The sequence below is a fragment of the Diuraphis noxia genome, unplaced genomic scaffold (genome assembly GCF_037042655.1).
Source record: "Diuraphis noxia isolate RWA-SAM2 unplaced genomic scaffold, SU_Dnox_SAM2 contig0005, whole genome shotgun sequence".
Lineage (NCBI taxonomy): Eukaryota > Metazoa > Arthropoda > Insecta > Hemiptera > Aphididae > Diuraphis > Diuraphis noxia.
In genome coordinates this window covers 43167627-43183061 of record NW_028301715.1, presented here as the reverse complement: position 1 = coordinate 43183061, position 15435 = coordinate 43167627, and the positions used below count along the sequence as shown (strand labels likewise).

At 32.1% G+C, this 15435-nt stretch overlaps 1 protein-coding gene across 1 annotated transcript; it reads left to right on the top strand.

The window, feature by feature from the left end:
• The first annotated feature begins 8528 nt into the window (after positions 1-8528).
• LOC107169690 (uncharacterized) lies at positions 8529-14672 on the top strand. Its single transcript, XM_015519516.2, has 2 exons — positions 8529-8685; positions 12939-14672. The coding sequence occupies exons 1-2, from the start codon at positions 8671-8673 to the stop codon at positions 14016-14018; spliced, it is 1095 nt and encodes a 364-aa protein (XP_015375002.2). The 5' UTR covers positions 8529-8670; the 3' UTR covers positions 14019-14672.
• Positions 14673-15435: the final 763 nt, after the last annotated feature.

The window sequence follows — 15435 nt, the reverse complement described above, 5'->3', positions numbered from 1 at the left end:
TCAAATTTAAGAACTTAATTGTTTTTAGTTATTTGTTTCGATTTTTATATTATTAATATTTAATATTAATGATATTAATAAGGCACGGCATTAGGATATGTGAACGTGGCACAGTATTTCCTTCAATAATATCTGTATCAATTAAAATAATAATAATATATATTATTTATTCTAAAGTTTTTTGTTATTTAATTGCTATTTCTACCTCAATTATTATTTTTATATTTTTTTAATTCAATAATTGAAAATTTTTCTATTCCAACTTTTCTTTTTTCAAATACCTAATCAAAAGAAATTAAAAGAAATCTTTTGAGCCAAAAGCTCATCAAAATATTGTACACCTAAGTATAAATGAGTAGATACTTAGATACAATTTTATTAGAAGCACTCTATTTACTTGTTCTTTTTATCGTAGCAAAATATTACAGTCAAAACGAGATCAACTGAATAATTTACGCTGTCTGTTAAAGTACTTATTAACAAATGTCTGAAGGTTAGCCTTCGGTGTTTTTTTTTTTTTAATATTTGAGTAGGTACAAGTAATAAATCTTGTTTTATTACATTTTTTTTTTAAATCGTTTAAATATTTATAGTGGTTGTTTAAAGTTTTTACATTATTATGTTGCTATTTTGTTTTTGTTTTTGAAAAACTCAGAATTTTCAATTATATACTGGGTGATAATGTACAATGCTTGTGAAGCATATTTTGCGCATTTACCCTCTTATTTTTATTCAATAATGCAATTATTCAAAATGTGATTTTTATTGAACATTTTAATGAAAATATTAATATTTATAATTTGTTAAAATAGTGAAAATATAATAAAAGCTAGATCTAATATTATATACACTTAATGTTTTTTAACTATTTTAAAATACTATATTATCCTGGATGCACAAAGTTAACTAACTAAAAAAAAAATACTTGTTCAAATTTTAAATTAGACATATCAAAATGTTCGATAAAATAATTCACTGTAAAAAGTTATTCTGTTTTGAAAAACAGAACACTCCTTAAGTAGTACCAACAAAAAGATTTCTAGAGTTTGTAAAAATTATCATTGTTGTTGTTTATATTTTCAATTATTCATATTAAAATTTTCAATTTTTCATGTACCTATTTTGTTTTTCCATTTCTTCTCAAATTAAAGCGAAAAATTATTTCAAATTTATTATATGTGATTGTCCCTAAAATAAATTAATATTTTTTAACATCAAAATAATTATTTTGTCTATAGGTACCCTTTTAAAATCAATTAATAATTATGCGTATAATTAAACACTATTTTCTATCGGGAATCGTATAGAATAACTATATTATTACATTCTAACTATATGCAATTATTTCTAAATATAATTTTTATTTAATTTTAAATGCAAATACTTTAACTAAGTAGTTAGTTAAATTATAAAATAACGGATTCTATACTTAAACTGCATTAACATTTATGTATTTCGCGTAGAAAAATTACTCGAGTATCATAATCTTCGAGCGTAATCGTAAGCTCTTCTTAAACTATTGATATTTTGATTTCGACGAACCTATTCGGATTGGAATTGTTTTTTTTCCCGCCAAACAATGGACACGATCGAAACAATTTCGGAAGAGTTGATGGAATTCCGAAAGCTTATTGAAACATTGAGCCCTTTAGAAAACTACTTAAACCCCTCCGCGCAACACGACAATATTAATGGTAAGACGGAATCTTCTGGAACAAGGGGGATCCAGTCTTGCTGGCGTGACAGATATTAATTAATGTCGCCTTTAGCTTTTGCCCACAGCGGTTTGCTGTGGTATTTACGGCACGCGAATTTCATAGTGACCGTATTATATAACAATATTCAAATAACCATTATTGTGTATTATTGTTCGATTTCAATTTCAATTTTATTTATTTATTGATCACGAGATGCAACACCGACACGAAAGAGTACACGACAAAGTCGTAAAAATCAGTGCTGTTATTTTATTTACTAATCGCTGTACGTGTTTAAAAACAGACGACGGGAGGTCATAAATCATAATACCTATATGTGTGTAAACACTCATCAAAGACGAATTATATTTTGTCCGACTCTGCGTCATCCATGCGTATAAACAATGTATAAAATATGAAACAGAAAAATTGTAAATTGGTACCTATGCTAAAAATCGTAGTAGGTAGCTAAGAATCTCGAAGTGGTATAATTTGAACAAGGATTATCATATTTATACCCTTCGATATTGTTATCGAAACTGTCTTCCTTCTTCAGGAAATGTAAATTTCACACAAACGACAAATCTTCGAACTGGCATGTTCGAAAAGTGTCGGTTCCGATTTAGTACAAATCACTATAATAGGTATTCTATACGGTAAAATATTGCATATTGATCAAAATGTAATTGTATTGAATTCGATCTCCAATTTCAATTCAAATTTGGTCAATCCTATTTATCCCTATCATAATATTTAAATAATATTATTATAAACATGTTTAAGAGGACGCCACATCTGTATTTTCTGTCTCCGACTTATAAGTGCGTAACATTAGCAATTATAATCTCAGTAGTTTTTCGTGTTCAGCTCCGTAAAAATTAATAATATTAAAGTGAACTTACCTGTTAACAAATTTAAAAAATAACGTTTCTATGTTCACACGGTGTTATTTTACGATATTCAATTTTTAAGCGACAGTTACGAGTGCTCATGTAATATGTAAAATATTGCAATTAAAACATTTGTACAACTCGCTTGAAAATTGAAATATTGTAAAAACTAAAAAAAAAACCTATATACATATACTCTGCAGATAATATTTCTTAGTTTTAAATTTCATAATAATTGGTCGATAATTCTCATTCATATTAATAAATACGATCTAAAACGTGAGCTTAATAATTTCAATATGTTACAAGTAAGTAAGACGGAGACATATAACCTAACGCGCGAGTGTAGCGTCCCTTACGTTCTCGCATTAATTTATTTTTCACGTGATGTAAGTATAATCTTATTTATCGAATGTTTTTATATAATTATAATGTTAAAACCTAATCAGTTTTCAAAAACTTTCATTTTAATATCTCCATGATATTCAACGTAACCACCTAATATTAATATTTATAGCGACACAAACTTCTAATAAGCTTTTATAATAATATAAAGTACCAGAGCTTGTAAAAATGCGTTACTGGCTAAACCTAAAAGTTTCTTTCGCGGTCAATTATATTTACCTTGCATAAGTGTTGAAACTAAATTTCAGCAATAACATAAAAGAGTCATGCGCGCGTATTTTGTATTTCTTATTCTCTGTTTCTTTTACTCATTTAAAAATATACATTAAAAATAATAATATATATATAAGACATAAAACAACAGTTTTTTTATTTTTCTAAAGTTTTGTTGATTGTTAGAGTCCCCAAAAACTACTTGAAATTTACATTGAGAAAAAAACATCAGTTTATAAATTAATTTAAGTACTATGTATTATAGTCGTAAGATTTATTTTAAATATTTGTATTTCTATCTTCTTAATTACATTTTTTTTTTTAAATGTTGATGTTGAAATGCGCTAAATTTAATATGCTTTGAGGTTAAAAAAACATTGAAAATTAAAGTGTAACATTCTTTTAACCAAACATAATATATATCATTATGTAATTTTGTATTAATGTCAATACCTATAACTTCAATGAAGTATCTATGCATACTTTCTATTAGGCATAGGTACTGATAGACTTGGTAGTAATAACCATATTATACTATTACAAAATATTTTTATCATACTATTTAAAAGAAAAAACGGATAAATCGATCTTCTGTATAGTAGATGTCAAAATTTAACTTGTCATTAAGTACCTATGTCACTGTATGGATCTATTAAATTAAAATTTAACGTAGGTATGATATACGATTATGAACGGAGATAGTCATCAGTAGGGCCCGGATTTCAATGCAAAGTGCATCTTTTTTTGATTGATCATAGACAATACTTTCTAAGTATAAAATTCGTTTCATGTATAACGAGTGTTTCAAAGCTAAACATTTTATTTTGCATTTTTTTTGCATATTTCAACGTTTTTATATTTTAAGAACATTTTTAGCATTATTGGGTCATTTTTATTGTTTTTAATGCATATTCATTCAATATTTTTTGTACTATACAAATTTAGTGTATTTATTAATATCTATTTTATTATCTATAGAATGAATAATATTGCCCCAAAACATATGCGTGTCAACATCATAGCAGCATAAAGTTAATTTTTCTAATTTTTATTTTTTCAATAAAGTAATAAATATATTTTGATAATAAATTCCAAATTAAAATAACAAATTGTATAAAAAAATAAATATGAATGGAATTTTTAAAGTCATTTTTTGTGGTAAAATGCATTTTTTAAGGACATTTTTGGCTATTTTTAGAGCAAATTTGTATGGGTTTAAGTGCATTTAAATCTGGGCCCTAGTCATCAGCCTTATTTTTAATCATATATTGGGTATAGGTTGAAATAATGTTTCTCAAAAACAAAACTCATACATATATATAATAATAATAATAGGTAGTAAATAAGTATGTTACTATTTCGAATAAAAAAAAAGTCATTGGAAAACCAATATATCCATCAAATTGACCCGCTCAGTATTTAAAAATAATCAAATAAAATAACATTATTGAATTAATTCCAACAATAAATTTGTGAATTTAAAATTCTAAAACGCAGTATGGTTTCATTTAAAATTCAAATATATTTTTCTTTTGAAATTAAAGCATATTAATCAATATTTTTTTCTTTTTAAATATAAACCCTATAAAAATGGCACTCGATTATTTTGCGACCTTTTTGATTATAAGTTGTAACGCACACACTTAATAATATTTGTTAATAAATCGTCCACTTACGTATGACAACTACAAATGATTTATGAAATCACTAAAATAAAGTATATGATACTCAATAACATAAAATGTCTATTAATTTTATTTTAATGGCCAACTCCCAAGAAATTTAATCAAACTATAGCAATTATATTCATACATACTATTATTATTATTATTATTATTGTTTATAGTAATAATAATTAACATGTTATAATTTGTTGTAAAAAACAACTGCAATGAATACAACATTTTTATCACTCACAAACATTTTTACTACTATGTTTTTTTGTAACATTGTATTTTAATATATTTGGCCGAATTTTCTAGCACCAAAGTGAACTTTATCTAGCCAAAAAATAAAAAAAGTAATAATGTCTCATTACGATAATCATTTGAACGTTTTATTGTTTTCTAGATATTATTTTCCAATGTGTATTTAATAAATACATACGATAAAACAATAGATGTTATTCTAATATTACCTGCTGGTAGTTTCCACACTACCTGCTCGAAAGAAAATCCATCTCCCCATCACGTTCAACTGAACGTCCAGATTTTATTCATTTCCGTATACCTACTTAGAGAGAAATTCTTCATAAAAATCTAACGTTATTTCTTTTTCTTTTTTAATTATAAATGCGCAACTAAAACATTTTTGTTTTGAATTTTATCTTAACTGTAATACATCATAATTCATTTTCAAAATATGTTTTCTGTTAACATTAAGTATACACTATTATTGTGACAAGATGGGCGATAGTACCTATTTATCATTATATTATGATGGTCAAATGTTTCAGGCTTATTTAATTGCACATAACTCTGACTTAAATCTAATGTTTAGGAAATCACTTGCTAAAAAATATGTCATTGTCCAAAACAATTACTCATTTGAATTATTTGAGAACCATAATAATTTATATAAACCTTTTTAACTACAACTTATCGTAATCAGAGATATTATGTTAATTAATTTAGGTCGATCGTTAATACATTCATAATAAACTTTTTTCATAATTTCAGAATAATTAAAAAAATTATATTTTTGTTAAATTGATGTTGTTGAAAACATAAAAAAATTAAATTTAAAAAAAATACATTTTACGTACGTACACTTTTTTTCTCGCAGCTGTAAATACATACTTGACCGGATTGTTGGTTCAATATTTTTTAGAACAATAAAATAAAAAAATTAATATTTATGTATTTCATATTATATTATCAGACATCAGTTTAATAAAGTAAACATTAGTAATGCAATTGTAACTATCAATTAGTTCACTACATATAAAACTACACAGCTAATATTATTATTTATAATCCATATAAATAATTTATAGAGTTAAAACCCTACAGTACCTTCCCCTACAGTTCCCCAGGCTAATGACCTCAGTTGTCGAAGCCCTAACCATAAAAAAAAAAATAATAATTTATAAAAGTTACGTATAAATATTAATCACAAACAGTGTTTATACTGAGTAAAATAATTACATAGGTAAAAATGTGAACACGCCTTGTAAAAAAAAAAAAATAAACAAAAAATAGTGTTAAAATATTGAATTTAAAATTCGTCTCCCATTTTAATAATATAACACATTTACAGAACTAATCTTGAAGGTATATATTATAATATCCGAAACATATTTTTCATAAAAATATAATGTCATTGTGATTGCATTGGGCTGTATCAGTCAATAAAGGAAAAAATGGATTTTTTAAGTTAGGTAAATTTATTGTTTTTACTGTTTTTACCACGCATCATACATTTTACTGAAGGCCTACAGATAGTAAAATTTACAAAATAACTTAAAATTAATTTACAAAACTAAAAAAAATAACAACAAAAATTACCTCCTATATTCTACTACTAATATAACACTCAAGACTGAACAAAAAAATATAATATGTTTGATATAATTATATGTTATAATAAGCGCACGATGATTATTGTTTTTGTTATTTTTTTTCTGTACCAACTGGCAGTTGGAAAAAATGGCTTAGTTTATTGTATAGATTAAACGCTTAGCGAAATAAAATAGAATAAAAAACAGATTGACATAAATTATATTCAGTATCCGAAAAACAAGTCCACCGCAGTCGAACAATTATATGAACTAAATCGAGAATTGTCCATGGCCCAGCCTTGTAAATAGTTACCTATTTATAACAACACGCAATATTTCGAGTTCTTCTAATTATATTATAAATATAATAACATATTACCCCCTATATAATATTAAATTATCGATCACCAGAAACAAAAAAAATTATAACAGTATTATATGTAATATGTATATTATATTCAATTATCGACGTACAAAAATGCGATTAAGATGATTTATAAAGTTAACTGGTGATCCTGTTCCATTACGTTTTTTATTTTATTTTTTCAAATGACTGAATATAATTACATAGAGCTATTTAGTTCGAAAAATTTAATATTCCATTACTCGGATAATTGAATTAATATAACTAAAACATAATACCTATAAGTATGGAATTAATTTTTTACAAAAGCAAAAACTTTATTTTTGGAGATGAAACTTCGTCAAAAAATAGATTGCATATAGCACGTCATATAGGTACCAAATATACTTGATTATTTTATTTATTATAATAACCATCAGATTTTCTGAACTGATTGTCATAATTTTTAATTATTTGAAAAAAAGATTATTAATATATTTATATCTAGAATAAAATTATCAGTATATTTCAGTCTATGTATTTCGCTTAAGATTATCAAATAATTGAAAATACATGACTCATCCATGATCGTCTACAGTGGTGGTAAATCCACGACAATATCATGATAGCATTAAAGTGAAGTGAATTACCTACCTAAATGGTTAAACTTTTAAAATACGTGCCTATACGGAACTGCCACTTCGGGTGGTTGCAAACCACGAATGTATGTGACGTTTTTATTTTTCAAAAACAATCGACGACGTGGCTGTCCCAGTATAGGTACTGGATATAAATTTTAAAAAATCTGTTCTGAAAAAAAAAAACTAGTCGGTGCGAACAAACACGCCACTGCAGCCGCAGTGTTATTTGTATATATTATACTCTATATATGCGGAATTATACATTTTTGTATATTCGAAACGGGTAACAATACGAAACACGCGACACCGCTTGACGTGCAGATAATATGATAGAGTGAAAAAATAATTTATAAAAATGTTATATCGTATCAGCTATAGCTATTATGTGACGTGGGAAAGATTACTAGTAACTGCGAGTGATGCTCCGCTGTTACGGCGCGACGACTGCACTGCCGCGACGATTGCTCAGACGCGATTGATCGAAAAACGGTCTCGCCGAAAGCGCGAACGACCCGGGACGATACGCAGAAGTAGCAGCGTATCGGGTTACGTGACGGCGGCAGGGCGTAGGCGCTGTTCGGCGGGCGGCCTTGACGACGACGACGTCGACGGGCCGTAAGAAGGAAGACGAGCGAATACAGGTATCGCTATCGCTGTACTGCGGGACGGCTGCCGTGAGGACGCGATGTACGCGATGGGACGCGCGATTGAGCGATAATGGCCGCCGCCTCGGGCGAAAGGAACAATAATAATAATAATAATAATAATAATCGCTCTGATGCCACCCGCCGCCGCCGCAACGGCAATGACATTGGCCGCGCGCCGACTACGGTCCCGCGCGGTATATAAACAGCCCAACGTCTGGTACTTCTCACCATTCGTCCCGAAGCACCGTACCAAACCGTAGCAGCTTGAACCGACCGAGTTCGATCCGTTCGCCTAGTACAACACCATCACAGTCACCACCAACTCATCCAACGTCATGATGTCTCCACTGGTGAGTACCCACATAACATAATATTGTTATTATATTTATTATCCGACATTATGGTTTTTTGTAACGTTTTTCCACACAACTCTGCGAGTGTCTTCTCGTCCACCGACTCGGCACTTCGATGAATAATCCTATATAAAGCACGCCATTGCTTTCATTAAGTTAATTTTAATATTGTATAGTATCGTAGTATAATAATATTTAACGTAGTATAGCGAATATTTTTCGGTTACCCTCGTCATCGTTTGGGCTTCGGCTGTTTCAATACTTCGCCTTCTTAATTGCATCGTTTTTCGATAAAATCAGACTCTCTAAGTATAACACTATAATAATTATAAAAAATATAATACTAATATAAGTTTTGAAAGCTGTGATAATTTTATACACCCGTGGGTTTTGGCCTTTTTGCAAGGTTAAAGGTGCTTACATATTCCTAGATGACAGCCCGAATCCTGGAACTTTTTAAGCTGTGATTTCATATGTTGTCATAATATAATAGTATATTATAATAATATTGATTGTATATGTACCTTCGGCAACATGGACCATTGGACTTACAGCAAAAATAATATTATAATATTAGATATAAGCCAATCTATTTGATTTTCCAGACGAAAGACTGAATTCGTTTTCGTTTATCGCATAGTTCCGTGGTTTTGATACAATTTACACTTTTTATTTCAATCAAATATTTTTAAAATTTTAATTGTATCGCCTTGTTTCTGTTATTTAGAATTGGAAAACCATTTTTTTTTTAGTTTTTAATAAATTAAATCTACGGTAATACAACTAATACATATATAGATAATAATTGTTTGAACTTAATAAAAATTATATTTAAAAAGTGGCATGAAAAACAAAATTCGACTTTATAGAAAAATTTGAAAAAAGATAATTATGTAGGTATAATAATTATTCATATTAAAAAATCTTATTCGTTTAAATGATTTGGTCTTATAAATATTATGATAAACTAGGTACACTGAAATAAATGTAAGCAGATTGCATAGGTAATAGTAATTTATGAGATTGATTTATTTTTATTTCACAACTTAATTGTTTTTCTGGATAAACGTAAATCTCGTATTAATATTTCTTTACATCTACAATAATGGTCCATATTTAATGTATTATTTAGTGTTCTATTTCTTCAACAATAAAGCATTTCGGTTCGTCTTTAGAGCCATTGATTAAAATGTGAACGACATAATGCCGTTTTCAATCATCATTGATCCCAATATACGATCTAAACGAGTGTGTAATATAATAATAATATAAACCTATTAACATGCAGTTGACGCGCGCTTCTTTTTGGGAGGTCGGTCGAAGCTGACGAACGTTCCGTGGCGTGACGAATCGCCTCATCATCAGTCACCTATACATACGATTATCCACAGCCTAATCGCGCACCTATACACGTGTATAATCGGTTCGGAAATACATCCAAAACCACAGGCCGATCCGTCGGTATCATAATAATAATATAATATCATCATGATTGCTATCGTGACTGTATACTACGCGAGATGAATCGGATTCAATTAGATCGTCCTCGGAGATCGCGCTCCCCAAACCCTCGAAACGGTCGGGATTCTACCGTGTGTTTCTGCGGTATAGGTACAGTGACATAACGTTTATTCGTGTTATATTATGTAGTAAATTAGGTACCTAAAATTATTATCGTTCGGACGATATTTTATCGACTCGAATTCGACGAATTTTCCGAATCGGATTGGTTTTTCGTGTCGAATCCGCGCTTGGAAAACGATCATCCGCCGATGACGATCACAAAACGTCTTAACTATATAGGTACGATCGCGTTGTTGGTAGTTTGCAGGTACTATACCTTCACCCGTAGTATGCTATACTATAATATTATTATTATATTATATTATTGTTGTAATTTTCTATTTCTGTTCGTATCTTTTTTTTCTTAAATTATATTATATATTATACAAAGTCAAAAAAAAAATTGACAGTAACAACTTGTTGAACCAAGAGAATAAGGGCCACCGTAGTGGAATCGTATGACCCGGCCACGAATCGTATACACATTTTAACACCGTCTATAGGTACCTATATACACGACGGATCCATTGAATCGCGGACGAGACGCAGCCGCGACGAATGCGACAATGACGATTGATCTATTTGTCACGGTTTACCTGTGGCGACGGAAGAAACTATTTGTGTATGTGTGCGTGTGTGTGTGTGTAGTAAAGCGAATGAACTGAAAGTCCTATTAAACATCGAAACATGTATGCACGTATGCGCAAATGTGTGTGATTAATTAAAACATATTATCATTCGGATGCGTATTGAAAAACGGTCAACTGTAACAACGATATTAACAATAATAATATGATAGTATATATAATAATAGCCTCGGAGACTTTAATGAACGTACGCGTTTTCGCTATAATACATATTATGTATAGGTACCGCATGCAATGGCAAAAATCGTGTCTGCCGGTTCGATGGCATTTTTTCCCAACAGTATACCGTCCCCATTCGAATGTCGGTCAAGCGATATAATATTATATTATAAGGGAATAAAATAAAATATAACAATAATATTATAATATCTAAACCCTCAGCGCGATTGTTTTGGCCCGATAATGCCACGAGCATTAGGTCGCGCGTCCGGATCTGCAGCAGAGCCGTAGGTACCTATATTGGAAAGCGACCGAACGATATTACAAACATCATAATAAACACACCCGCTGTGAAATCTCACATAAACTATCTAATATATAATAAAATACACGGGAACGCCGCAACGCAAAAGCTCTGGAAAAAATGTATCATATTAAACATCTTTGTTCGGCGCTTAGATGGCAGACGACTTGTGTAGCAGATAATATTATTCTAATATAGTATTTTAATATAATAGTAGCAGTAACAGTCATCACGTATACACGCATCACATGCACGCTCTGCAGTCTATTGAAAGAGCATGAAGATGGAACAGATAAAAAAATACTTATAATTGATATGGGCGAGAATATAATTGTCGGACGTTTTTCGACGTGTGTATGTCCTATACGTGTATATATTGAGCGGCAATTCTATTCTATATCGAGAAAACGAGTGTTTCGCACTTATATATATATATATATATATATATATATATACATCGTCAAACGGCGAATTCAGTGCGTGAGCGTGTGTTGAACTCGAAATAAAAAATTCGTTTTTCAATATACACAACACAAAGACATACCGGTACCATATTATTATTATTATTATTATTATTATTATTATTACGTATTATTGTGTCGCAGTCCGGTCGGTAGCGTGGAATATAATAGGCCTTTGGAAAATCGCGAATCGCACGTCCTATACGATGACCGCTCCCGTCGTTTGTCGTCGCGATATCAGCACCGGCACTGCACAATCCTCGCTGACTGTTGTGCTGCCGTTAAATAATAATAATAGGTACAATATAGGCACCTATAATAATATAAGCCCTCGACAATATATAATAATAATATGATATATACTCGTCCACAATGGCAGTCTCCTCAAATTAGCACGTCCGAATCGTCGCCTTCGAATCAGTTCCGATGATGTTCGATTGTGTGTGTATAGGTATTTATATATATATTGTATATCTGGGCCACAACTATATACTACAGATGAGCGAATTTCGCACGTCGCGCGCACACACCCGAGTAATTTTATTATTATAATAAAATAATTAATATAATACCGTTCTGTCCAACTATATAGTCTCCGCTGTAGATTATTATATTTCAGTCGTCATATATACCTAATTGAGAAAATCGATTGCGTTTTCAGCACACCCAACAACGTAGTCCGAATTCCCAATGCATTACATATTATTGTGAAAGTACTTTGATATTATATACACCTAATCTATAAGAACGTGCTCGCAGTGTGAATAAGGGTCTGCCATTTGCCTTTTATTTTTCATATAATGCGAATTCTCTTTGGTACTAAAAAAACAAATAATAATTTATTGTAAAAATAAAAATTCGTATTTTAATTACATTTTTTCTATGTGATTTTTATATTTTATATACTTTATTAACCTAACAAATAGAGCGTGTGATATATTAATGAACGCATATTTACGGGTTGGTTATTATTATTTGAATCAAGATTTTTTATTTTTTTCAAAAAACTTGAACAATAGGTAGCCACACATAACTTAACGCGATTATGTAATATTATTATAATATGATAAACGTAGTATTGGAATTCAATTTTACATAAACGACCGTTGTTCGCAGGTTGTTGTAATTGGGTTCGTAGCCATGTGCTCGGCCAGTCCTTCACTGTACTTCAGCGGTCCACAATACTACAGCGGTTACTACGCGGCCCCCGCCGCCGTGGTCAGCCCGATCAAGAGCCAATACCACTCGCAAAACGAATTCGGACAATACGCCTACGGTTACAACGACGGATTCTCCAGCAAATCTGAGACCAAGCACGCCAACGGTCTGACCGAAGGTGCATACTCGTACGTCGACCCGAACGGCGTTCTCCAACAATACAAATATGTGTCCGACGAGAACGGTTACCGCGTATCTGGTACCAACTTGCCAGTAGCCCCAGCCGTCCCCGCAGTCCACGCCGTCGCAGCTGTCGAGTCCGCTGCTCCAGCTCATGACGCTACCCCGGTCGCACCGGCCGTCGCCGAACCGGTCGTTTACCAGTCCGAAATTCCACAACAAGTGCAAGACACCCCGGAAGTAGCGGCCGCCAAGGCAGCTCACCAGATCGCTTACGACGAAGCTAAGAAGGCCGCAGAAGCCGCGCCGGCCGATGACGAATCATCCTCCGACGCCGTCGTCCAGGTTTCCGCCGAAGCATCGGCCACACCCGCCGCACCTGCCGCGCCCGCCGCAGACTACGTCAGCCACTACGCCCCAGCACCCGTTGTAGCCGCCGCACCCGCTCCCGTCGCCTCGTTCAGTTACCACCCAGCCACCGCTTACGCCACTTACCCGTCGTACGCCGCCGTCCCGGCCCATGCCCCGATCGCGTCCTACGCTTACGGTCCAGTCGCGTCCTACGCATATGCCGCCGCCCCGGCCCCGTCTTACGCTTACACCGCCCCATTCGCCTCGGGATCGTACTCACCGGTGCACAGCCAGTACCACTCCCAAGACGAGTTCGGTCAGTACTCGTACGGTTACAACAGTGGTTCGTCGTCAAAGGCCGAAGTCAAGACCCTCGACGGCGTGACCCGCGGAGGTTACTCGTACGTTGACGCCAACGGACAGGTCCAACACTACAACTACGTTTCCGACCCGGTCAACGGTTTCCGCGTCGCCGGCACCAATCTGCCAGCAGCCAACGCTTTGTAAGCAAACCGACCGGCTGCCAAAGTATATTTCCACGAAAACTCTAAACCGCCCCCTCCCCTGACCCCCCGCGAACACCGATCTACCACAACCCCATTAACCCCATCACGCTGCTACGTTGTTTTTAGGTACCGGATGTCAACTTTAATGTCGTTTTCGTGTACGATACGATACTATAATTGTGCAGAGATGTCACGTAATTACGTATCTTCGCGCACCACTTGTGTATATAACGTGCGTAAACGAATATGATATTATATACTATTAATAAACGCGTGTTTATGACTCTTTGTCGAGTTTTGTACAGGCTCCCCTCCAAAATGGTCAACGGTCCCAGGAGGGGGGGCGCGACGTTACCGAGGATCGTCGGATCCGTTTGCCGCTCGACGTCAAACGAAACCGGTGGACTTTGATTCGCACAAAGAAATTTCGTTTCTCGGCACCGTCACGCTCGCAACTCCTCTTCTCCTCGCCCAACGACGAGGTGGAAGAAAAGGGCTAATTATTAAAAAAAAACACCTTTTTTTAATTTTGTTAGCTTTTAAGTTTTTTTTTTTTATACTATACACTTTCTTCACGTGAACACATCAATATTATTATTGTATTTTTGGTAAATGAAAACTCTGTTAATAATAAATTCACGATTTTGTAACTGTACACACGTGTATTCGCATATTATGATAGCCTATTACCTAATACTTAAGCCCGATGCCATACTTTCATCAATATACCTACCGATTCAAAATCCTGAACTTTTTCCTTTAAATCTTAAAACACAGACGTTATTTCTATTTTTGCATAGTACGTAACACACTATCCTAACATACGTATTAATAAAACAAACATTTTTCAAATTAATATTTTTTTTAAATATACATTCCTATAATATTATTGATTAAATATAATAAAGTGTAACTTCTATTTAAAGTTTAGACAAACGGAATAGTGGAAAAACATTTCGCGGGGTAACCCAATACCACTCCAATCTGTCAATCTAAACTTTAAATGCTTATAACTCATAAACTACTCGTCCTAAATTCGATTTTTATGAATCAAAATACTTAGAAAAATATTCTGCTTTGGAATATGAAATTAAAACTCTATGTTGTTCAAAAAAGTAAAAAACTTATAAAATTATAAAGATAAAAAATATTAAAAAATATAATTTTTAATAAAAACGTTGATTTTTTAAAAACTTGAAACCATGTAAAAAAATATTTTGAAAAAAGTAAATACTTTTCGAGATAATTAGTGTACCCACTTAAAAGAATCACCCTGTATATATAAATGGCACAACAGGTTACAACATCAAGTTTATTGTACAAAGCCTGCATAATTAACTTGTCATTTAAAATCTAAATATATTTAAAGAAGTTCACTCTCATATATCAAAACTTTATGTTGTCATTCCAAAAATTCA